The 23,338-nt window shown below is 41.2% G+C and overlaps 1 protein-coding gene across 6 annotated transcripts in view; it reads left to right on the forward strand.

Moving 5' to 3' along the window:
* The window catches only part of RUNX2 (RUNX family transcription factor 2), a 219,704-nt gene extending 198,128 nt beyond the window's left edge, over positions 1–21,576 (forward strand). For 3 of the 6 annotated variants that reach the window (XM_078369317.1, XM_078369319.1, XM_017971129.4), the window contains 2 exons: positions 15,722–15,787; positions 17,327–21,576. In XM_078369317.1, coding sequence (XP_078225443.1) covers positions 15,722–15,787; positions 17,327–17,805 — 545 coding nt within the window. In that variant the 3' untranslated portion in view covers positions 17,806–21,576. The remainder of the gene's footprint in view (positions 1–15,721; positions 15,788–17,326) is intronic. The other 3 variants (XM_078369318.1, XM_078369321.1, XM_078369320.1) reach the window with 2 other exon arrangements.
* Positions 21,577–23,338: the final 1,762 nt, after the last annotated feature.

The following is a 23,338-nucleotide window of genomic DNA, read 5'->3' on the forward strand; positions in this document are numbered from 1 at the left end:
AACCATGCCCTAAAAGGAGATTCTTCCTCATGAAACTCTAAAATTGGGGTTTTGGAAATTAGCTTCAAGATCTCATGCAGAGATGAGCAGTTTTTCTGACATTTCCTGTTGAAAATGTAATGCAATTCCATTTCTCCGTGGACACAGCTCTCTTTTCTTCCTGGAATCCCGAAGTGCAGAGGTGTGTGTACTTAAAACCATTACAGCCATTTGTTAGTTTGTTTTAAAGGAAAGGAGAGTAGTAAAATCAGGACCTGGAGAGCACATTTCTCAGTGACCAAAGCTATTTAAAATGTATTTGATGGATTTGTTTTGAGATTTGGAAGCTCAAGGACTCAAAAGAAGATACAATTCAAAGGGTGTCAGCATGAGGAATCCAGAAACATACTCAGAGCTCCGAAATCTTCATAGACTGGAGCTTCGGATGATGGGTTGGCTGTTTTTCTGGCTGTCAAACCTAGTTTTTAACTTTTCTCCCTGGCTTTTTCATTTAGAAGAGTACAGTAAAAGAGAATGGAGGTGAAAAAATGTAATGTGAATTTTCTCACTAGAGTGAGAAGCAGCAGATAACAGCCACTGGAAAAAAAACAGTAACTTTATAAAAGAATAAAATTGGCAGGGTACTTTATTGGAAAGAGGCGTGCTTTCTCTCCATGAGCCAAGAGGTCTGAGTCCTGACAATACACCTGTATAATGAATTCCCCTCCTCTTCAGATGAGTGGCTGGACTTGCTTATACTCATGCCCCGCCCCTCCAGTCTTAAGGTGTTGGTACTGATCTTTTTCACTACAACACCACTGTGATACAATATTGAAAATCCTCACACAGGTGGGTTAGGAGATAGGTAACTAGACATTTAGTTAAGTGCCTTAAAACTAGAGAACTGGAGATGTGGTAATCTTTCAGCCTATTTGCAGACTTTGCAAGCTAGTATGTGAGGTGTCAGCTTTGGACTTGCAAAGCCACAGCTTCTGCAGATGGCTAAGTTGCCTCTTCCTGTACTTTACCACATTCCCTGGTACCTAAGGGAAAAAAAAAAACGATTTCACCAAAGTGAATCCCTCCCAGGGGTCTTCCTACCACCATTTTAATAAAAAGGTTACATCTCAAACTGCAAATGATACAACGTCTAGTTAGAAGTTTGAAAACAATCTTTGTAAAAGTTTATTACAATCAAATAAGCAGTACCACTCTAGGTTGTATAGAAGGTGAATTAGAGGTAAATCCCTTGAGTTATCTAAAAACATCACAAGTAAGTCCAACAAATGTAACAAACAGGTTAACACTGAGGGAAACGGGACAACAAAGGGATTGGTACAAGTACACTCTGTGAGTTAGGATTGCTGCATTCCCCCACAGTATCATATTACATATAAAGAGGCCCATGGCCCAGTGCAGTTAGATGGTAAATGGACTCTGGCAGCCTATCAAGCTGCTGTCTCCAGAGGATGCTGCTGGTCATCCAAGAGAAGTGGAGACTCAGGCAGGTGCAACAGAATATGTACAAACAAGCTGAAGACTCCTCCAGGAAGGAGGAGGCATCTTTGGAGGGCACCTTGAACTCTTCTACTACTCTCTCCTTCAGGAACTCCAGAGAGTGAGAGAAGTAAAAAGAATCGGGACAGTCGGGTCCTCTGTAGTAGGTCTCTTCTGATGGCAGAAATTACTTAAAGCTCACAGATAAAGAACATCATATTAGAACCTAAGACAAATTAAGTGCGGAGGAAAATGGGAAGAAATTTAGCAACTGAGTCCAAAAGTGAGAGTAAAAATAAATGTGTGGCAAAACTTAGTTTGAATAATACTTAGATAGTGCTTTACATTTCTAGAAAGCACTTTCACAGACATTATTTCATTTAATCGTCACAATGCATTGGAGTATCAATACTATTATACTCAGTAGTTTGCCAGTAGGAAATTAGAGCTCAGAGACATTCAGAGATTTGTTCAGGGCCATCAAGTGAAAGGGAGGGAGGGTGAAAACTCAACTCCAGGTCTTTTAGCTCCACATAATGTGCTTTTCTCTACTCTGCGTCACTGGAGAAGTCTCCATATCAGAATCACACTTTGCTACAAAGGCCTGGTGGGTATCATCCTAAGAGGAATATTAATATCGCTGGTCTTTCCAGGCCATACCTGGATAACACCATTAATCCTTACTAAGTAGCCAAAATTCATGTTTGATGCAGATCAGAGGACTCAAAATACAGTAAAATGGATCAAATCCCTAATCAGAAATAACAGTGGCACAATCTATCTCCCAATTTTGTAAACATAAATTTTATTCTAGAAATTAAAAATGTATACATTAGTGAAATCTTAAAACCTCAAAATAGGCTGGGTGCGGTGGCTCACACCTCTAATCCCAGCACTTTGGGAAGCCGAGGTGGGTGGATCATGAGGTCAAAAGATTGAGACCATCCCGGCTAACATGGTGAAACCCTGTCTCTACTAAAATGACAAAAATAAGCTGGGTGTGGTGGCGCGTGCCTGTAGTCCCAGCTACTCAGGAGGCGGAGGCAGGGGAATCGCTTGAACCCAGGAGGCAGAGGTTGCAGTGAGCTGAAATCATGCCACTGCACTCCCGCCTGTAGACAGAGGGAGACTCTGTCCCCGACCCCCAAAAAGTCCTCAAAATATGTTTTTATATGTGGGGTAAGGAAATTTAAAGCTACTTAAATTATGCCCAACAGTACATTCCACCCTGCGAGAGCTGGAAAGGTTGATTAAAAAAATCATTTATTTTAACTTTAGATAATTCAGATCAAAACAATTTTCTTAAAGAATCTAGAAGAGAAAAAGAGAGAAATAGCTTACTTGATATCTTCCATTGTGTATGTGAGCCAGAAGTTAGTTTTAACCTCCTTTAATGCTAACTTTAAGGATGAAAGACTGTCTTCAAAAGCTAGTAGTGTTACCATTTTCTTTTGGCCTGTGTTGGGAATTGTTGTTAACAATTACGTTTTTTGTGTGTTTTTTTTTTTAATTTTTAGAAAAGATCCTACATTTTTGAACTGACATTTTGTACATAGAAAACCTGGATTTTTTTTTTTTTTTTGCACATTGAATGTATAGATTTATTACCTCATTTTGAAAGCTAATACTGCTTTTTAATGAATGGGGACCATTCTTTACAGGAATAGTATTTCTAGTAGAATTTGTGAAGGTCTTTTTGGAATTCTCAGACTTGTCCAGTATGTATGTAGCAGGATAAGAATTTTAGAGCTGGGAAAGCCACGAGATGATTTTGTCCCATCCCTCATTTACTGATGAGGAACGTGTGGGTCAGGCAGGGACAGGGAGTCCATCGTGACCACCAGGGACAGCACTATGACCAGAACCTACACCTCCAGTTGCGAGTCCAACATGCTAGAATTGTTTTATTCTGTTACATTTCTCATAGGCTACTGACATTTTATTACCATTGCTATACATGCCCATTGTGACCTGAAGAAGAAGAAGAAAAAAAATGAATCCTAAGTGACCTCTTCCTCCTCTGTGCCTTTCCTCTTTTCACCCGAAAACTAAGTCCTCATGAGAGGATTAAATAGATGTGCCCCCTACCTGTGGCAGCACTGTCTCTCCTGACCAGTCACTGACTGTTTCGGTCCACATCTGGAGTGGACTCAGTGGACACTATTCTCAGGCTGAGAAAAATAGGATTTGGATCTTGTCCTTGGCAGGCAGAGAACTTCCACTGTTTGAGGAGCTACTACTGGACTACTGTGTATTTCTCCCACATCCCACAGCCAGCTAAGCAGCCTGCCCCTCCTCCTCTTTTTTTTTATGGTCATCAAAACAAGTAGCTCCTCTCAGACACCTTAATACATAATTAGGTGTGTCTGTTTACACTTGGGAGACAGAGGGCTTCATGTCCCAAAGAAATACAAGACGTCTGGGAACAGCCACAAACAGATGTTGAAAATGTCCATTTGTGGCGAGTTTATTACTATAGCACCGGGAATAAACATTGAAGATGAAACCCCTCTAAAGGGGTGGGTGTGTGTGTTGAGAGGGGAATGTTATCGAGCAGAGTGGAAAGTGAAAGGAGGATCTATGCTTTAAAAAATTTGCTCTAGTATTTGTTTATCTCCTGCAACAAGGAAAATTTCGCTATTTGGCTTTGGCTGTTTGAAGGCTTTTGCCAAATGCTTAACAATCTGTAGGGTTTGATTTCTTTCAGAGAGAGACCACTTTGAGAACAAGGCTCTATGTAACTAAGATGTGTTTGTTTTTGTTTGAATCACTCAGAAGAGAAATCATCTCTTGTCCATTGTTAAAAGAGAGTTTTCAATCAAAGGAAAATTCTACATATTCTAAAATATACAGACAGCTCTTTGAAACTGATGCCAAATCAAACTCTAAAAGGGACGTTTTTCTTGCAGAAGTTTTGAGTTAATTCTGTGTGCAGGGCTTGAGTGGAAAAAACGCTGAGACTGTCAGAGGAACGAGTTACTACAACGCTACATTTGGATTCGGAAGTTACATAAGAAGCATTGTGTCAGGATAGCAGAGACTCTTGGACATGGTTTTAGGCTAAATCCTAGCAACAAAGAGAAAGAAATTCTTTGCAAAGTCAGTAAAATAAAGGTAGTAGTTTGGTTCCTGATGTCACTGGATATAAACATCCAATGTGAGAAGGCATACCAGTCAAGGCTTTCAAAATATCAATTGAAATGTGCCCTGTTTTTAAAGAAATACCATCCTTTCCCCTGTTGAGACGACTTTTTTTCTTTTTGAGACACAGTCTTGCTCTGTCAGCCAGGCTGGAGTGCAGTGGCGCCACCTCAGTTCACTGCAACCTCCCCATTTCACTTCCCAGGTTCAAGTGATTCTCATGCCTCGGCCTCTGGAATAGCTGGGACTACAGGTGTGCGTCAACATGCTTAGCTAAGTTTTGGATTTTTAGTAGACATGGGGTTTCACCAAATTGGCCAGGCTGGTCTCGAACTCCTGGCCTCAAGTGATCTGCCTGCCTCCACCTCCCAAAGTGCTGGAATTACAGGCGTGAGCCACCATGCCCAGCTCTCCTGTTGAGACTTCTATTTGGATGAAAAATAGTAGATGCTAATGAGGCAACTATATTGGGGGGCAAAAAGAACACAAATTGGAAACTCAACATGTTTATTTCAGCTCTGCACTAATAAGCTATGTCCTCGAGATGGTGCCTTCTTTCTCTGGTGAAGCTTCCTTATCAATCGGTACCTATCCTTCCTACCTCTCAGGTTCTTTGTGAAGGTAAAACCAAATGTTTGTAAAAACAGTGAAACCTCAAAAAGCAAAATCTGAGATGTCACCTCATCATTTCATTATGAGAATTAGGTTGATGTGGGACCTGATGGTTTGTTGGGACTGAAAAAATCAGAAACAGTTTTTGTTCATAGGATAAAGGGGGCAAGCCAGGGAACAGGGGAGAGAGAGCGAGAGATGCCCCGCAGAACTAACTGGTGGCCAGGGCAGAGCTGTGTCTCTGCAACTAACCTGAACCCTTTCAGGTAAACACAGGTAGAGCAGGTAGGAAAGGCAGTTGGTTGAAGATGCACAGGCGGAAGGCAGATGACACACACAAATTGCAGTGAGAGCAAGGACTTAGGTCAAATCTGCTATTGCCATCACTTCCCCCTTAGACACACATTTAAATGCTTTTTGTATGTAACTCTAAGAGGGGCAATGGTGTGTTTAAAGATAAATAGGACAGCATTCCCATTTTTAAGCACTTTAAAGGCTAGTTGAATGCAGTCATGAAAAGAATGAGACTTTGCAGGAAGAGGGATGGAGCTGGAGGCCATTATCCTTAGCAAACTAATGCAGGAACAGAAAACCAAATACTGCTGCATGTTCTCACTTACACGTGGGAGCTGAATAATGAGAGCACACAGACACAAAGAGGGGAACGGCACACACTGGGGCCTATTGGATGGTGATGGCTGGTAGGAGTGAGAGGATCAGGAAAAACAGCTCATGGGTACTAGGCCTAATACCTGGGCAATGAAATAATCTGTACAACAACCCCCCCGCATCACAAGTTTACCAGTATAACAAACCTGCACATGTACCCTTGAACTTAAAATAAAATTTAAAATTTTTTAAAAGGCTAGTAGAGGTGATGGCGTGATTGTTGCTCCCCCAGTGCTCTTACAAGAAGGATACAAATGAAGAACTAATTGCCTGCAGAGAGGAAGGGGAGGTTACTGTGGGCTAAAGCAAGAATATGTGAAGAAGCTTCACAGCAGAGGGGGACTGTGAGGTCGATTTTAAAGGCTGCTTAGAATTTTAAGGAGCTGAGATAGGGTCGCGGCTAGGGGGCCTACTAAGGGCTATGAGGTTAATGTAAACCCAGGCAGGAAGGTGGGAAAAAGCAGGGTAGCTCAGAAGATGGAAAAGAGTCCAGTTTGATTGGATTGTAGAGTTCACGAGAAGTAAAATGAGAGACAAGACGGGAAAGGTAAGTTGGGACAAGACTGTTGCTCTTGCAAATGTTTGTGTGCACTTAACACAGAGATCTAGAAACACGCACACACACGAGTGAAAAAGCCTGATGTGAAGTCACAGAACAGATAGGCAGACATGAACAAGGAAATCCCAAGGAACCAGAAAGTCAAACAAGATTCAGGAAGTCAGATAAACCACCTGAGCAGAAGATGCAACACACAAAGTGGACCCTGAATATAAAGCCAGCTTCTGTCACAACCCGGAAGCCCCTTATGTATTTCCTCCAGGGGCAGGAACCCCTCCCAGGGCATGGTCAGCCGAGGCCTCCATGGGGGCACAGGTAAGTGGCTGCATCTGACTGTAGAGGGAGAGAGGGCAAAAATAAGCAGAGGGCCTCAGGATACGGTTTGAGACTAAAGCCTGTGGCTTTGATCCTAGATTAACATGGATTGCTGTATCTTTTGGAGCTGAATTATAGATTGAGTAGCACTTGGTTCAAGTCCCAGATCTAGGGGCATTGGGTAATTTGAGCCACATGCTTTAAGGTCCAGGATGGCCTCAGGGTTGTTTGACCACACCTGGGCACCAAGCCTTTTGAGATCTATTTTGGGAAATTGTATTTGAAAAAATAATGCCCCCAGCTTTTCAAGTTTTGTATGATTCGGCCTTGGAAGCAGTGGCTGCCTGGAGTGGACTCTTTCTGTCCCCAGCCACCTCTCCTGGACCAGCGTTGGTCTCTGTTACGGGTGTAGTTTTAGATTAAGTTGGTTTTACATTTAGAGGAGCAGCTTGAGTCTTACTTTAAGAAGCAGAGTAGGACAACTCTTCAAACTCTATCTGAAAACAGTGGACTTGGTGGTGATTATTCATTTCATGGTCTTCCTACCTCAACTAGCATCTCTCTTCTCAGTTTCGGTTTTTTTTATGGATGAGTTTGGCTGGACCTGGAGCTGAGTGTGTGGGGTTAATCAGGAATTTCAGGATTTTGCTTCTCAATTTATGTATTTTCTACCTTGGAGACCCAATCATTTCGGGTTTCTTCTTTTCTGGCTCTACTAGTTCAAATAGTATGGGTAAGGAGGAATGGCCCTTTTAGGATGGAGATGTTTACTGTTTGTTGTGTACTGTTACCCATTCCTGCTTACAGGAGTCTCATGCAATGAGGTTACCTAACTAATATCAAACATGATTTGCTTCATATCATTCAGAACACCAGTGGTAAATACAGTATCAGAATTCTGGGGCTGGATCAAGCATGGCAAATAAGCGGACACATCTGCCTCCCATTCCACCTCCCACTCATCTCCATCCCCAGAGCTGTCAGTGATAATTGGTCAGAAGGCTTTTCATCATCGCCCTCCAGGTAGCCGTGGCCAGGCTGCTAGAATTCACGTGAAAATAACCCCGAATGCCTGCACCTTAGGGGAGATAGTGGTGGCAGAGCCCTCAAGAGTCTGGGGCCAGGTCTTGGGCCACCATGTACTGATCTGTAACTTCGATGAAGTTACAGATGGTCTTTGAGCTTAAGTTTGCCATTCATAAAGTACAGTCAGTGACATTGCTACCTCACAGAGGATTTCGTGACAAAACGGCAGTGGGAGTGCTGCTTCTGAGCTGTGGCAGCTCAGTGGTTTGGTTAGCCACTCTTTCCTCTTAGTCAATTTTTGCTAACACCATGGGCTGCTGTGGCTATTCCATCACTTCAAGGATTCATATGGTTAGGGAAAACCAGCTAACTCATCTATTAAGCAATAGGCAGTTCTGGTTCCCAGCCCATCATCAAGCAGCATCAAGTCAGAACATTCCTGCACCAGGGCTTTAGGCTTGCTACCAAGCCTGAAAGAAACACTGCGTAGATTTTTCCGGCAGAGCACCTCAAAGGGCAGAGAAAACTCAAGGGCTCCTTCATTGCCCCTGCTCTCCCTGATCTGGCAAAACCCAAAATAACCCCAAGTCCCCTAAGGAGAATATTTTCAAGTCTCTTGTTTTATCTGAGAACGTATGTGAATTTTATTTTATAATATGTCTTTTTGTTTTAATATAATGTTTTAACTTACTAATATCAGTTAAATGTCCCTCTTTAAAACCCTTCTCCATTTGTCCACTTCTTGTATTTCATGCCTTCCTATCAACTAGGCTTTGGTGTCTAATATATAACATCTCAACCAGTTCATAAATTTCTGCTTTTAATATAGCCCAAGTTACCACTAGTGCAGGCTACAGGAAAATACCAGGCTATTCCGTCTGAATTCAGGCTGTTTTTTTTGAAAGATTTACTTAGGAACAATTTATCATTTAGTTTGCAATTTTTAAAATAATTTTAATTGACCACATATGTTATCAAATAAGAGCTGGTCTTGCAGCCTCTGCCTCGCTTGACGTCTCCCCGCCACCTTCTCCCACCCTCTCATTTGCACATGCGCACAACCTTCTGCCTGATGTCAGAAAATTAATTATGCCACTCTAGGCAGATACCATCGCAGGAAAGCCTCTCTCGGATTTAAGATAAGATTAACGATATTGAAGCTGTTATTTTTAGGAGGGAAAGGCTATCGCTTTTAAACCTCTCTCCCTCGTTTTCCTAGTTCCTCCTCTCCTAATTGTGGCTCCATGTTTTGGTAGCCATAAGTCATTAGTGGTTTTTAATTTTTCTGAAACTGAAATAAGGTCTGAAAGGGTGGATTTGTCCCCTTTTTCCTCCTTTTTTCCTTTTTTTTTTTTTGCTGGCTAATCGGAGGAACGCAACCACATCTGAAGCCACTTGGCTCATTATGAATTTCATGGAAACTGATTCTCTGAAAGTGTTTCCATATGTGTTCCCAATATATCCCATCCTCTCTAAATGGGAGCACAGACGTGTGCATGGGCTGGAAATGGCTTCAGGATGTGACAGGGCAGTCATATGACCGCCACGGCACCGTGGGTGGCCCCTTCTGAAAGACACGGTGTCCTGGGTGCTGGCCTCCTTCCTGCAGCGGATCTGGTTTCAAAGACTATCCACCCTTCCTAGGATTTAAAAAGTTCTTAATCAAGGCCTAGCAGGAAGATCTCTCTCATTTTTCCTCCCTTTCTCTCCCCCTCCATCTTTGGCTCCTTCCTTCCCTTACTCTCCCTCCCTGTATGCATACACACTCACACATCTACTGCCTACCCTCTTTCCCTTTACAAAAGGAAATATATTCTTCCAACAATATCCTTGAAATTTGGGTGGGTTTAAGGAATGGCTGAATTTTCTGAAAATTGCCAAGTTTTTTTTTCTCTCTCTCTCTCTTTTTCCTTCAGCATAACATACTTTCTCAGCCTTAGGATCATCTGGTTCTTTCAGAATTTGTGAGCATGCAGTGGAAAAGTACAATTCATTACAACACAGAAAACAAATATTTAGACTGGATGGTTGAGGCCTTTTCCCTCTCTTTTGCAAAAGGATGGAGTTTGCTGGGCATTTCATTATCTAAAATTGATTTTACAATCTCGTTTTGCTGGTTTCTTCTCCATCAGCGTGATCCACTGCATGTGTTCCATATGTGGTATATTTTCCTAATTAGTGAAATTAAAACTTAGTGATGAATATTGGATCAATTTTAGTGTGAGGGGAGAAATTCAGGGAAATGTAGAAAACTCGTCCCTTAGAACCTCGGTGTGGAAAATGCAAAGTGATATTTTGCATATAGTCTACATTGGACTTTTGGATACTGTTCATATAACATTTCTATGCCTGTCGTGTTTGCCTGCTTGAGACTTTGGTAGTAATTCATCTGCTTAGCAACATTTTTTGAAGCATTTGTTTTCTCAGCACCATACTATGTATTAGGTAGGATCTGAAAGAAGAATATGTGGTTTTTACTCTTAATTTGCTTTCTCTTTAGTTAGAAAATGAAAATTCTTATCTAAAATCAATGCTAATTACTTTAGAATGTGTGCAGCAGTAAGATGTATCTACATAAATGTCCCAGGTTTGTCTGGTAAAGAAAAGATTACGGCAAGAATTTGTGTGTCCCGAAAGTCCTTGTGTAGTGGTGAGCTTTGAAGACAGTGCTTGCTTACCTTGGTCTGGCAGAGAGAAGAGAGAAAGCCATGGGTGCTGGGGAGAGCATGAGCAAAGTTTCCGTAAATATCCTGAGTATATGTCACTCCACCAGGAAGAGGGACCATGCTGAGGAGCAATGGGATATGACTTTGAAATAGGGCAGAGGACTCTACATCTACCCATAGCCGCCTTCCTTTTCACTCCTTCATTACAGGATTGTTTAGATACGCCTTTTGAAAGGTGGCTGGCCTATACTTGAGTGAGGGGTAATACATTTTTGTTTTAAGGCCCTGCTGCCTGTGTGACTTGAAAAGGCAGCAAATGAAGAATTTCCCTTTTCATAGAATGCAGTTCTCAGGAATCTCAAGTCAGACCCTCTACATTTTCCTCCATACCATGCATGCTCGGTCAGGGTGCAGAGGTAAATAGAATGCTGGAGCTGGGACAGAGAACCATGTCCGAGTCTTGTGTTGCCACTCAGATCTACCATGCCTGCAGGCTTCCATGTCCATAAAACTTATCTATAGAACTCATCTAAGATTCTTGATGACTCTGACTTCTGCTTCTATATACTAGTCTAAAAATTTGAACAGGTTCTAGTTTCACTCTCTGTTCCTTTAAACTGCTCACTCAAAATGAAGGTTATGATCTTAGTGGCAGTGATTAACCCAGAATCATGAGGAAAGATGAGTGTGCTTACCTAACAGCATGCCATGTGTTCCTGGCCTGGCCCTCTTTCCCCTTCATCTAGTCTCCCTGGGGCTTCATTGTGTGGATCTATACCTGGATACTGGCTGGGAGGCAGGACAGGTGCTGGGAATGAAGTGGGAGTAACAGGGGTAGCAAACCAGAGCATCTGTTTACTAGTGTCAACTGCTGCTTGTGGAGCTCCTGTCTGCAATGTGAGGTTAAGTGAAGCAATAATGTTTAGGAGTAGCTTTGAATACTCTTTAAAGAGAGTTTTACAAGGTTTTATAGGTATGGAATGTATTTGAATTACATTTTAGGTTTGATGTCAGGATCGCTCAATGCTTTTCATATCCTTTTCTTTCGTGTCAAAACTGTAGAGTTACTGTACAGAGTTCCTGATCCTTAGACTCATTTACATATTCATTTATCCATCCAACCATGCACATTTTATTTTTCATTTTAGCCTCTTACAACGTACTAGGTTCCGAGAGGGACAGGAGAGGAAAACATATTCTTTACCATCCAAAGCTGACTTTATAGTTGGTGAAAGCAGACTAAGAAACAGTTAATAATTCATTAAGGGAGTGAGTAAGGGTCCAAAAGAGTGATACAGAATATAAATGCTATTGGAACAGAAGTAAAATAGGAAATTATGTAATAGAGCAGTTAGGAAGAGGATAGCCAAAATGTTTAAAAGGGGGAGAAGATTCTTGGTTATCAGGGGAGAGCAGCTTCATGTAGGTCTTTTATATTAAATGTTCCAATAGAAAGAATGCTGAGAGGGGGTTAATAAAACGTTCTTGGGATTTATTTGAGATTTGTTGAAGCAATAACTCCTACTATTTAAAAGGCCCCAATGAAGCTTTGAAGTTAACACCTCATTGCTGAGAAGTACGATGGCTTTTCATTCTGTACCTTTATGTCCTCACACAAAGTGGGCAGAGGACTCTGAATATGCCAACAGCTGTTCAGTCTGGATTCAAGGCCCCTCATCTTTTTTTCTGCCCTGACCTGCCTCCTCTGCCGGGATGTTGAAACATACTGCATAGAGGGTGAGATAACACGAGGCATGGCGTTGCCCAGCTGACAGCCCCAACGGCAAGTACCCAGTCTGTTATTTTGCTCAAATTCCAATTTCCTTTGGTTTGAGAGATCTCCTTATCCATTTTCCATCAATCAACCATTATTTATTGAGGGTCTGGTCAATGAGAAAATGTATGTTAAAGTGAAGGCTTAGGTAAAGGCCTACAAATGTCAAACACAGGTGTGACTGTTAACGAAGTTCTGAAGGGGAGACAAAGAAATATCAGACACATCTCTGCCCTCAACAGCTCGCTCTCAGTGGGAGCCAAACATGATTCAGGACAGGCAGCATGGGAAAGCAGGGTGTGAAAGATGCCAGGTGGAGGATTGCAGGTCCTAAGAATTAAAGACCAGACATTCTCTTTTATTCCCCCTTATCTTGGTTTCACGTACTTTCCACTCGAAGACCCAAGAAACTGAGCTGGGTAAAAAGAGACGCTATTTCATTTTCCCTCATAGACGTTGGGAGCGGGGACAAGATGTTTTTACTTTTAACATTGATTTTATTTTTATTTGCGCACCACGGACATTTTATTAATATATTCTTCCCTGTGTATATTAGGTTGTAAAAAATTGCTGCTGCCGCTGCCGTTACTATTTTAATGAGCAAGGTTCTTGCAGCTCCCTTTATGACAGCTACATTTGTTTGCAAGCTGTTTGCCTTTGGCTGGGGGTGTAGACAGCAGTTTTGGAATGAAATGTATCTGTAGGAAGCCAGCAGCTCCTAAGGGGATCATACCCTTGACCTTGGTCTCATTCACATATTGCCCTGAGCAACTAAACTAATTGCCCATTATTTAGCAGATTAGATCAACAAGGCCTAAAAGAGCTGTTAATAATATCCTAAAGATAGGAACTCTCATTGGGGTAACACTTAGGCAGTAGAAGAGTCAACTTAAGTATTTTGAGACATTTTAAGTATTATTCATTTAGGCAAATCAACTTCTTAGCAGGTGTGTGTGTGTGTGTGTGTGTGTGTGTGAGAGAGAGAGAGAGAGAAAGAGAGAGAGAGACAGAGAGTTTGTGTGTGTGTGTGTAGATAGGCCTGTGATCATGTTAACCAAATTCCTTAAGGGTAACTAAGATCGCATATTCTTTGTTAGAAGTCAAAGAGGTCTGTCTAGCTGTGGCTGTGCCTCTTCAGCTGTGTGTTTTTGTGATATTGAGTAAATGGCTTCATTTCTCTAGATATCAGCTTTCCTATTTGTCAAACAGGGGTTAGCTTTGCATTACCTACACAGTAAATTAGGAATTTAGACTTTTCTGTCAGAGTTCCTCAACCAGCATAAAGGAGTATTTGGGTACCTTAGGGGATCTAGGAGCATAGCCTAAAGCTTTATGAGTGCAGAATTTTGTTGAAGTCATTTTTCATTTATCTAAAAATTCACATAAATGTTACATTCTCCTCCACATTATATCCATGTTTATTGTATAGTGTATTATATTCCCCAAGTTGAGTAATACCAGCCCATCAGGAAAATGCATGATGATTATCTTGGGCTTCTGGTAACTCCTGGCATTCTCCCTGAAAACCCCAGATGTAGGCACATACCATTTTGAAACTCTTAGCACCAAGTGATCTAGTGTTGACTGTAGCTCTCTTAACTTCTCCACTGTTCAGCAAAGCCTAATAGCTGAATGTACTTTGTATATGGAAGAGATAACATAGATAACAGCAAAAAGAATGGATTTGTGCAAGTTGTTCCTTGCTATTTTAAAAAGGTCCCTGAACCACCTTTGACTTTATTTATCCAGTAGGTTGTGGTCAGGAGTTTTAAACTGGCTCTTGGGAGCTCGGATGGTACCAGCTGTATCACTTGGGCAGTGGCGGAGCTTTGGTTTTATGTTTATAAAATCAGATTGGGGTGGCACTGCTTTTGGAACTCAAGGCTCTCATAATGTGGACTCTTGATTAGTCAAATTTACATTTTGCTTACTTTAGTTGATGTCATATCCAGTTCTATTTTTGTAAGTTTGTGGCTATAAGGTGGTTAGTGACATAAGGTGTGACTACTTTAGGATACAATGACAAAATAACCCAAGAAGGGGTTCTAAAAGAAAACCTGAGTTCATGTACAAAACAGAGATTAGAAGCATAGATACGTTATTCAATGAAAGAAAAGTTAATGACATTATTTGCTTCTGTAACAATTATTTAAAAATTGAAGATTAGGAAAGAGTTTATCGTCTTTAGGATTCCTCCCACCATTCTATCGCGATGATTTTATAAAGGATCTCATATCATACGAGAGCAAATTGTTAGTATTTCTTTCTATAGAACATATTGCAATATGTTTCAGGAACATTTCTTGGTACCATAAAATGACTAAACAAATTCCAGAAAATTCTATTGTTTTTAAGTTGAAAAATCATCCTATAATCACTTTCAAGTCAACATTAGCTCTCTTTGTCAAGTAAGAGTCAATTCTCAAGGCATTAAGACTCAAATGCCTAGAAGTGATTGGTTAAAATACTGTAAACCAGCGGAAATTTGTTGCATTGTTTTCTATAAATCATAACCAGATCTCATTAATTGAAAACCAAATGTCAGTTTGTGTTAGCGAGCATCTATAAACCAAAAAGGTACAGTGATCCTGGCATGTGATGGGCAATAAAAACGTCAGCAAAACGTATCAGGTAAAATTCAGAGGAAGGTGTGGGGAGGGGTAAATTCAAAACCATATTGGAGTTTACTGCCAGGGCCCCACATAACGGGTTTTAATGGGGCTTCTGCATCAAAATAAGTGAAACCATATGGAATTTTAATTATTACTACAGTGTATTTTAAGTATAAATACACCTGAGAAGCAGTTTTTACATTAACATGCCTATCTGTGTGAACTCCATGCTTCTGCAGGGGGCACACCTTGGCGTTTTAAATACTACTTCTTTCTGATGCACACTGCTCACATTATTCTGGTCTTATATGATCTAAATATTGAACTTAATGCATACAGAAGTGACTTGCCCATCACTATTAGCTCTGCCTGCTTGGGGGTCTCCCAGGTGCCCTGCAATGCAGAGGCCACCTGAGGAACATCTGTGGCCTCCATTTGGCCTCTGTATTGTATGAGGCAGGGCACGAGCATTGGGCAGGGAGATGTTATGGTGCATCTGCTCCCATTTCTGATTCTGGCATAATCACAGCTTCCACATTTTTAAACTTAAGCTTGACAGAATTTCATTTTGGGGAGGAATAGGTAGAAGCTAGTTGAGGATGGAAGAATTTATAAAAAGCAGAGAGTGACTGCCTGGGATATGTCAGTTCTGGTTCTTCATCTTGAAAGTGCTTCTGGCATTAGAAGCTGCTCACTAGCTTTTACGATCTGCTTATGGGCATGCGGACTCTGGGAAAATACTAATGACAGATGGGAACCTCTCTATCTACTCCTCCCCTAAGGCTGTTGCTTCTCTTTCTCTCTTGGAATTCATGGTCATAGAACATTAGAGCTGGAAGGGAACTTAGAGCTCATCCCCCTCATTTTACAGATGATGACACTGCCACCTCTGACTTCTGCCTCTGGCCTTCCACTCTCAGTAAGAAGAGCCAGGCAGGTGAGACTTTTAACAATTGCTGGGCTGGGCTGGGCAGGGCTGGGCTGGGCTGGGCTGTCTGGTTGTTACTGTCTGATTTGCGAGTTTGTTAACTATGTGTTGCTTTCAAAGAGTCATGTTTTATTACAAATGCACATCATGGCACTTAAACCTTGCATTTTATGAAGATTCTAAGCAGTGTGCATTTTAACAAAAATTAACAACCTTCAATCAGCAACTTTAAAGAAAAGCGTTCGGATTATTCCTTTAATAAATGTTGTAATACCCGAGAACAAGGTCTGAATAAAAATGAGACGAAGAAGTAACCATTCACTAAAGTCCTCAAGAATTGTTTAGTGCTTTCCTTTATAGCTAAAAGCTGTAGGAAAAACAAATATATGAGATTAGAATAATCCAGATATTTTAGAAGGGTTCATTATCTTAACAAGGGCACTGGTGTTAGAAAAGGGCTTGTCACAGTGCTGTCAATTCCAAAAAAATATTAATAGACCCAATCTTTAAAGATCACAACTACAAGATTTTTAGCATTTCAAAAAAGTAAATTCCACATTAAATGGTTTATAATGGTGGTTTCATAAGTTAGGCACCAGGAATGTCTATTAAGGAGGCATACTGTTAGCTTTAGACGTGAAAGGACTTCACATTTTAGGGGAAAACCATCTTCGCCTCTAGGTTACTGCTTCAAGTTGACCTGAAGCTGTTTCTGTAGGATGTGGTGCTGGGGCCTGTGAGATAGGTGGGGAGTGCCCTCCTCTTAATCTCCCCTAGGCAGCAAAGGCTACTGTCAGCACCTGGCCTAAATCAGGTCACAAGTCTCCCATCAAGACTTGAAATGCAATGATTCCTAAGATACCAAGCCCCCTTTTGCCTCCTAACTCCCACTTTCAAAACCGGCTTGTCTAGTAGCTTATGACACTCCTGTCCATCTCCAGAGAATTTAGGAGTTTCTGGTTTGATTTCACTGTTAACAAGATGAGGCTTATGACAAGATTTTAAATTCTTTTAAGGCTTTAAAGGAAATGATAGGAACATGATAGGATATCCTTTTGATGCTCCTTCATTGACTAAGGAGTCTGCCAAGAGTAAAGAGTAAGACATTATTTTGGAATTTCTTTATATTGAGTTGAGGAAAATAAACTTGTCTGACTTAGTAAAAATTTCACTTGAAATATCTAATGCGCAACAAGAAACAAAAAGAGAAAAAAAAATCCATAAGGATTTGGTCTTAAAGTCTGGTGAGTGAACCTATGTGATCAGAGTGTTGGGTTGGTTTACACATTGACCTGGCACACATGTGGGTTTTTAAAGCCCTCTGGGATGCTCTGAGGGTGAAGAACTTGAGGATCAATGCTGTTAAGACTGCAAAATGGGGGTAAAAAAGACTGTAAAGTGACTGGTGCATTTGAAGGTCTATTTGTGGCTTGCTGTTCCTATTTGGGAAAGCTAAAGTTTTCATTTTTTTTTTCTTGTAACAATTCTATCATTATTTTAATTGATATTTACAGATTTTTCCCCCCCGTCTTCTGTTATAATTTTTAGGTGCTTCAGAACTGGGCCCTTTTTCAGACCCCAGGCAGTTCCCAAGCATTTCATCCCTCACTGAGAGCCGCTTCTCCAACCCACGAATGCACTATCCAGCCACCTTTACTTACACCCCGCCAGTCACCTCAGGCATGTCCCTCGGTATGTCCGCCACCACTCACTACCACACCTACCTGCCACCACCCTATCCCGGCTCTTCCCAAAGCCAGAGTGGACCCTTCCAGACCAGCAGCACTCCATATCTCTACTATGGCACTTCGTCAGGATCCTATCAGTTTCCCATGGTGCCGGGGGGAGACCGGTCTCCTTCCAGAATGCTTCCGCCATGCACCACCACCTCGAATGGCAGCACGCTATTAAATCCAAATTTGCCTAACCAGAATGATGGTGTTGACGCTGATGGAAGCCACAGCAGTTCCCCAACTGTTTTGAATTCTAGTGGCAGAATGGATGAATCTGTTTGGCGACCATATTGAAATTCCTCAGCCGTGGCCCAGTGGTATCTGGGGAGTCACATCCCACATGTATCAATATATACATATATATAGAGAGAGTGCATATATATGTATATCGATTAGCTATCTACAAAGTGCCTATTTTTTAGAAGATTTTTCATTCACTCGCTTAGTCATGATCTTGCAGCCATAGGAGGGTAGATATTGAGAAGCAGAAGGCTCAAGAGAGATAGTTGCAATCGGGTTTCAGATTGTTTACTATTTAAGATACACTTTTACAAAGGAACAAACAAGGGAAAAGGTATTTTTGTTTTTGTTGTTTGGCCTGTTATCATCAATAACCTGTTTATATGCCAATTCAGAGAGGTGGACTCCAGGTTCAGGAGGGAGAAGAGCAAAGCCGCTTCCTCTCTGTGCTCTGAAACCTCACACCCTCATGGTGGCAGCTGTGTATGGACCAGTGCCCTCCACAGACAGCTTACAAAACCAGTTGAGGTGCACTAAAGGGACATGAGGTAGAATGGACGCTTCCATCACAGTACCATCATTCAGAATAACTTCCAATTTCTGCTTTCAGACATGCTGCAGGTCCTCATCTGAACTGTTGGGTTCATTTTTTTTTGTTTTTTTTTCCTGCTCTAAGAAAGTGACTTCAAAAATAATTGATCAGGATAGATTATTTTATTTTACATTTGAACATTCCTCCTCCCCTTTTCCCATTGAACCAAAAAGAATTCCAATCCCTCAAACCTGCCTTCTCCTTTTATGCGAAACTGAAAATGGCAATATGGTATTATAGCCATAATGGTATAGATAGTGTTCGAGTTTGGCTATGTGGTATTTGTTTTCTTTTTTTTTAAATTATGAATATGTGTAAAATCTGAGGTAACTTGCTAACGTGAATGGTCATATAACTTTAAAGATATATTTATAATTATTTAATGACATTTGGACCCTTGAAACATTTCTTAGTGTATTGATATGTTGACTTAGGTCTCTAAAAGTGCTCTTTATTAAATAACAAATGTCTTCAGTGGTCTAGAGCCATATCTGAAATATTGCTAAGCAATTTTAGTACATCCAGGCACAATGTGATTAAAAAAATACTTCCATCCCCAAAGATTTTAGATATAGCTTGTTTTGGTGATGTATGAAGGAAATGTTATGTTTAGTTCTTTCAGATCTTTGAATGCCTCTAACACAGCTTTGCCTTTTAAAACAGTAATTAGGGATTTAAAAACAACCTTTAGCCCTTTATCAGCATGAAATGCTGGAACAATGTGGTTTTTTAATTTCTTTGGGGTAATTATGACTCTTGTCATATTAAAAAGACAGCACAAGCAAATCATTGAACTACAGAAAAATATTCTGTGGTTTCATAGTTAAGCAAAACTCTAAATCGCCAGGCTTCACAGCAAAGACATAGTCAGCTTAAAGCCACACATGTGGATAGAGGATCAATTATGAGACATCTAATACAGGAGAGCAAAGTTGCACCAGGGATTCTTAACCAACCAGCCTTACCAGACAACACATCAGGGGAACCCCAATCTGCCTTACCCAAGGCCCCACTGGCAGCTTTCCACTGAATTTGCATTTAGAGGAGCAGAATGATATCAGTGTCCGTTGGGAGTAGGTCCTCTGAAGAGGTAGCCAGGTTCCAGCAGGTAGCTGAGCTGAGAGGATGACATATGGCCTATGGGGACCTACAGACAGCCTTTGACATTTGTGTTTCCTACAACGGAGGGCCAAGGAAGGCAAGGATGTGTGGAGTTTGGTGTCTACTACTGCGTACAAATTTGAGCTAGAGCCCTTCTGTGGCATGCACTTTGACCACTCCTGGCAGTCACATGGCAGATTTCCAAGTTCGAATCCTTAATCCAGACTAGGATCATCTAGTGACACCACCAGGCCAATCCCTGCTCTCCTCCCCAAAAAGTCAGGGTCCCTTCATTGGAATCCTCCACCTTCCCAAGCGGAACTTAGCAGACATTTGCCTTCAACCCCTAATGGCCCCCTTATTCTCTGGTCCTTCTCCAACCCACCTTTGTAGGCCACCCAGCATTGCAGGACAGCGTGTGGGGCAGCTGGACCTGTTCTTCCTGCTGGGGAGTCTCCCTTGGAATTCATCCTGACTCCTAATAAAAATTGATGGGAAAACAAAACACTTTGCCTTCTAAAGGCCATATACCAAGTATATTTAGATAAATAAGCCACTTTTCTATTACTTAAGTAAGATGGAAGTAGTCATTGATACTATTTATTGTTTGTGTGTGGTAGCTTGAAGCACACCACTGTCCATTTATTTGTTAAGTGTAAAATACGTGTTTGTTTCAGCAGCACTTAAAAAAGCCAGTGTCTGGTTACACATTTCAATTTTAATTAATTGACATAAAAATGTTACTGCCAGTGCCAGCTGCATCCTATTTAATTAAAAAAGTACTATATTTGTACATTATTTTTTAATGCTAAAAGGGCTTTTTTAAGTTTACAGTACACCTACCGAGTGACTTTAGGGATGCTTTTGTGTCGAAATATTACTATAGTGGCTGCAGGCGGCAACCCAGAAACACTTTAGAAGCTTTTTTACCTTGGGAAAAATTCAAGCACTTCTTCCCTCCACCCTCATTCCATCCACCCCATTGGGGGTAATTCACATTTCTTAGAACAAATTCTGCCCTTTTTTGGTGTAGGGATTAAAATTTTGTTTTTCTTTTTTTCCACTGAACCCTTAATTTGCACTGGGTTATGTGTTTGATTTGTGATTTCAAGACCAAAGCAAAGTCTTACTACTACTGTGGAACCATGTACTAGTCAACGCTCTAGTTCCTGAGAATTAAAATAGCGTGGTTCTTGATGTAGCACAAACATTGCTGGAATTTACAGTGTGATCAGCGCAGCCACATATTTATCCATTTCAGTTGTCTCACAAATTTCAACCCATATCAGAGTTCCAGAAAAGGTACCACAGCTTTGGTTTTAGATTAGTGGAATAACATTCAGCCTGGAACTGAGAAACTCAACAGATCAACTATCGTTTGCTCTTTAGACAGGCTTACTGCCTCTCCCCCGCCAGGGCCCTTTAAAAATGAGCAGAGAAATCCACACCGCTAGGGAGCATCCATGATAAATTCAGAAGGGAGGAGATGTGTGTGCAGCTTTAAGGATTCCCTCCATTCTGAGGAAAGGGCCTGGCCCAAAATCCAGGTTAATACGTGGAAATATGAAGCATTAGCAAAAGTAATTATTATACCCATGGTATTTGAAAGAACAATAATAAAAGACAATTCTTCCAAACCTTGAATTTGTTGTTTTTAGAAAACTAATGCATTAAAAAAAATTTTCTATGTGAGAACTTTTTAGATTGTTTACTTCATGTTTACAAATAACTGTTTGCTTTTTAATGCAGTACTTTGAAATATATCAGCCAAAACCATAACTTACAATAATTTCTTAGGTATTCTGAATAAAATTCCATTTCTTCTGGATATGCTTTACAATTCTTAGGTTTCTGTGGAACAAAAATATTTGTAGCATTTTGTGTAAATACAAGCTTTCATTTTTATTTTTTCCAATTGCTATTGCCCAAGAATTGCTTTCCATGCACATATTGTAAAAATTCCGCTTTGTGCCACAGGTCACGATTGTGGATGAGTTTACTCTTAACTTCAAAGGGACTATTTGTATTGTATGTTGCAACTGTAAATGGAATTATTTGGCATTTTCTCATGATTGTAATATTAATTTGAAGTTTGAATTTAATTTTCAATAAAATGGCTTTTTTGGTTTTGTTATGTGTGTACCTTGGGTCTTTTCTTGTTCACGGTTTCTCCCTAGTCTGATGTTTACCCCTGCTTACACCTGGGCACTGTTTGGTCTTAGGACTTGCCAGGGCTAGTTAAGAGGAAAGATGCTATATTACTGGGGAGAAGGAAAAAAAAAGGCTTGGTAAACGCTGTCTTCTTGTTTAGTCCTGTTCCTAGGGAGGGGTGGGCAAAGAACCTAGCAGTGAACTCCCTTCCTTATTAGCTGATGTCTAAAGGAAGAACTGCACATCCATCCTTGAATAAGGCCATCTGTTCCAACTGTGGGACCTATCGGTGGTATGGGTGCAGTCCTGATGGCTTAATGATCTAATCTCTGGGAATATGAACTGAGCCCAGCAAGTGAACCTCTGGCTGTCGTCAGAAGATCTCAGGCAGCCCAGACATAGACTAGTCTGTTTTCCTTCCCACATCTCTTTTGGGTTCTTAAAAATAAAGTCAACAAAGCCCAAGGATGAGTAAAAATGGACCTTGGCCTGGAGGGCTATCGCCTCAAAAGAATTCTCCTAGTGAACATAACTATAGTTGGGAGATTTTATTTTTCCCTTGGCCATTGTTTATTTTTGGTAAGTCCACCCCCTACCCTGCCCTGTGATAAGGTTGAGGGCCTGGGGTAGAGAGATTGCTTTCTCTGTGTCCTGTGCTTTCTGAATGCTTGGGCTCACCACAGTTCTAAAAGAGGGACCCAGGAAATCGTGGTGCAGAGAAGGTCAGCCAGTGGCCAAGCTGACCCACATCATAGGGAGAGTTAAGGGACCTTGAAGATCTGCTCATTCTTAACACGTTGGCACTATTTTCTAAGAAATCTTGGAGACAGTTAAATTCTAAGAATAGGAAAGATCCTGAAAGCACTTGGATGAGCTTAAGCCAGGGAACTTGTCTGCAACTTTCAGGATGTAGATTTATTTATTTTTTAAAATTAAACATCTGTGTGACTTTAAAGAGCATTCACAAGGGAGGTCGTCACAGTGGCTTGCTTTCTCTCTCCAGTTTTCTCCAGCAGGGTTTTCTAGAGCAAGTCACTTTACTCCTCTGTGTCTCAGTTTCTTGGTTTATGAAAAGGCATTGGGCTAGATCTTGGCATTATTGACATTTCAGACTGGATAATTCTGTGTGTGTGTGTGTGTGTGTGTGTGTGTGTGTGTGTGTGTGTGTCAGGGATGCTGTCCTGTGTATTGTAGGATGTTTACCAGCATTCCCACCCTCTATCCGCTAAATGCTAGTAGCACCTCCCTAGTTACGACAATCAAAATGTCCCAGATATTGCCACATGTTCCCCAGGTGGCAAGATCTCCACTGATTGAGAACCACTGAGATGGAGGCTTTATTGACAGAGCTTATGTGAGAATACATTGCTTATTAAATCAGAGTAGCCAGGCAGAGGCTGAGGGACTTTCCAGTGATGGGTACACATCAACCTTTTCCATCCCTTCATGTGATGGCACTCCAAGATTTGGATGTATTGTGCCGGATGCTGCTGGCTTTATTGTCTGCACTTCTTCACTTTTCTCTGCAATGTGGGCTGTGCAGCCCGTGAATAGCCCAGCTGTGGGACTTCGTTAGGCCTGGATTGGTTGGCCATATTTATCATGGCCTTTCTGTTTCCCACTGGAACGACAGGCGGAAGAAGAAAGCAATTTCTGCAGTGTTTTTGACCCCTGGTGTCCCCTATCCCCCAAATATTTAATCATCAGGCATTTCTGCAAGAGTGGGTGTTTCCTGTTAACTCA

Source organism: Callithrix jacchus, chromosome 4, assembly GCF_049354715.1.
Source record: "Callithrix jacchus isolate 240 chromosome 4, calJac240_pri, whole genome shotgun sequence".
NCBI classification, from domain to species: domain Eukaryota; kingdom Metazoa; phylum Chordata; class Mammalia; order Primates; family Cebidae; genus Callithrix; species Callithrix jacchus.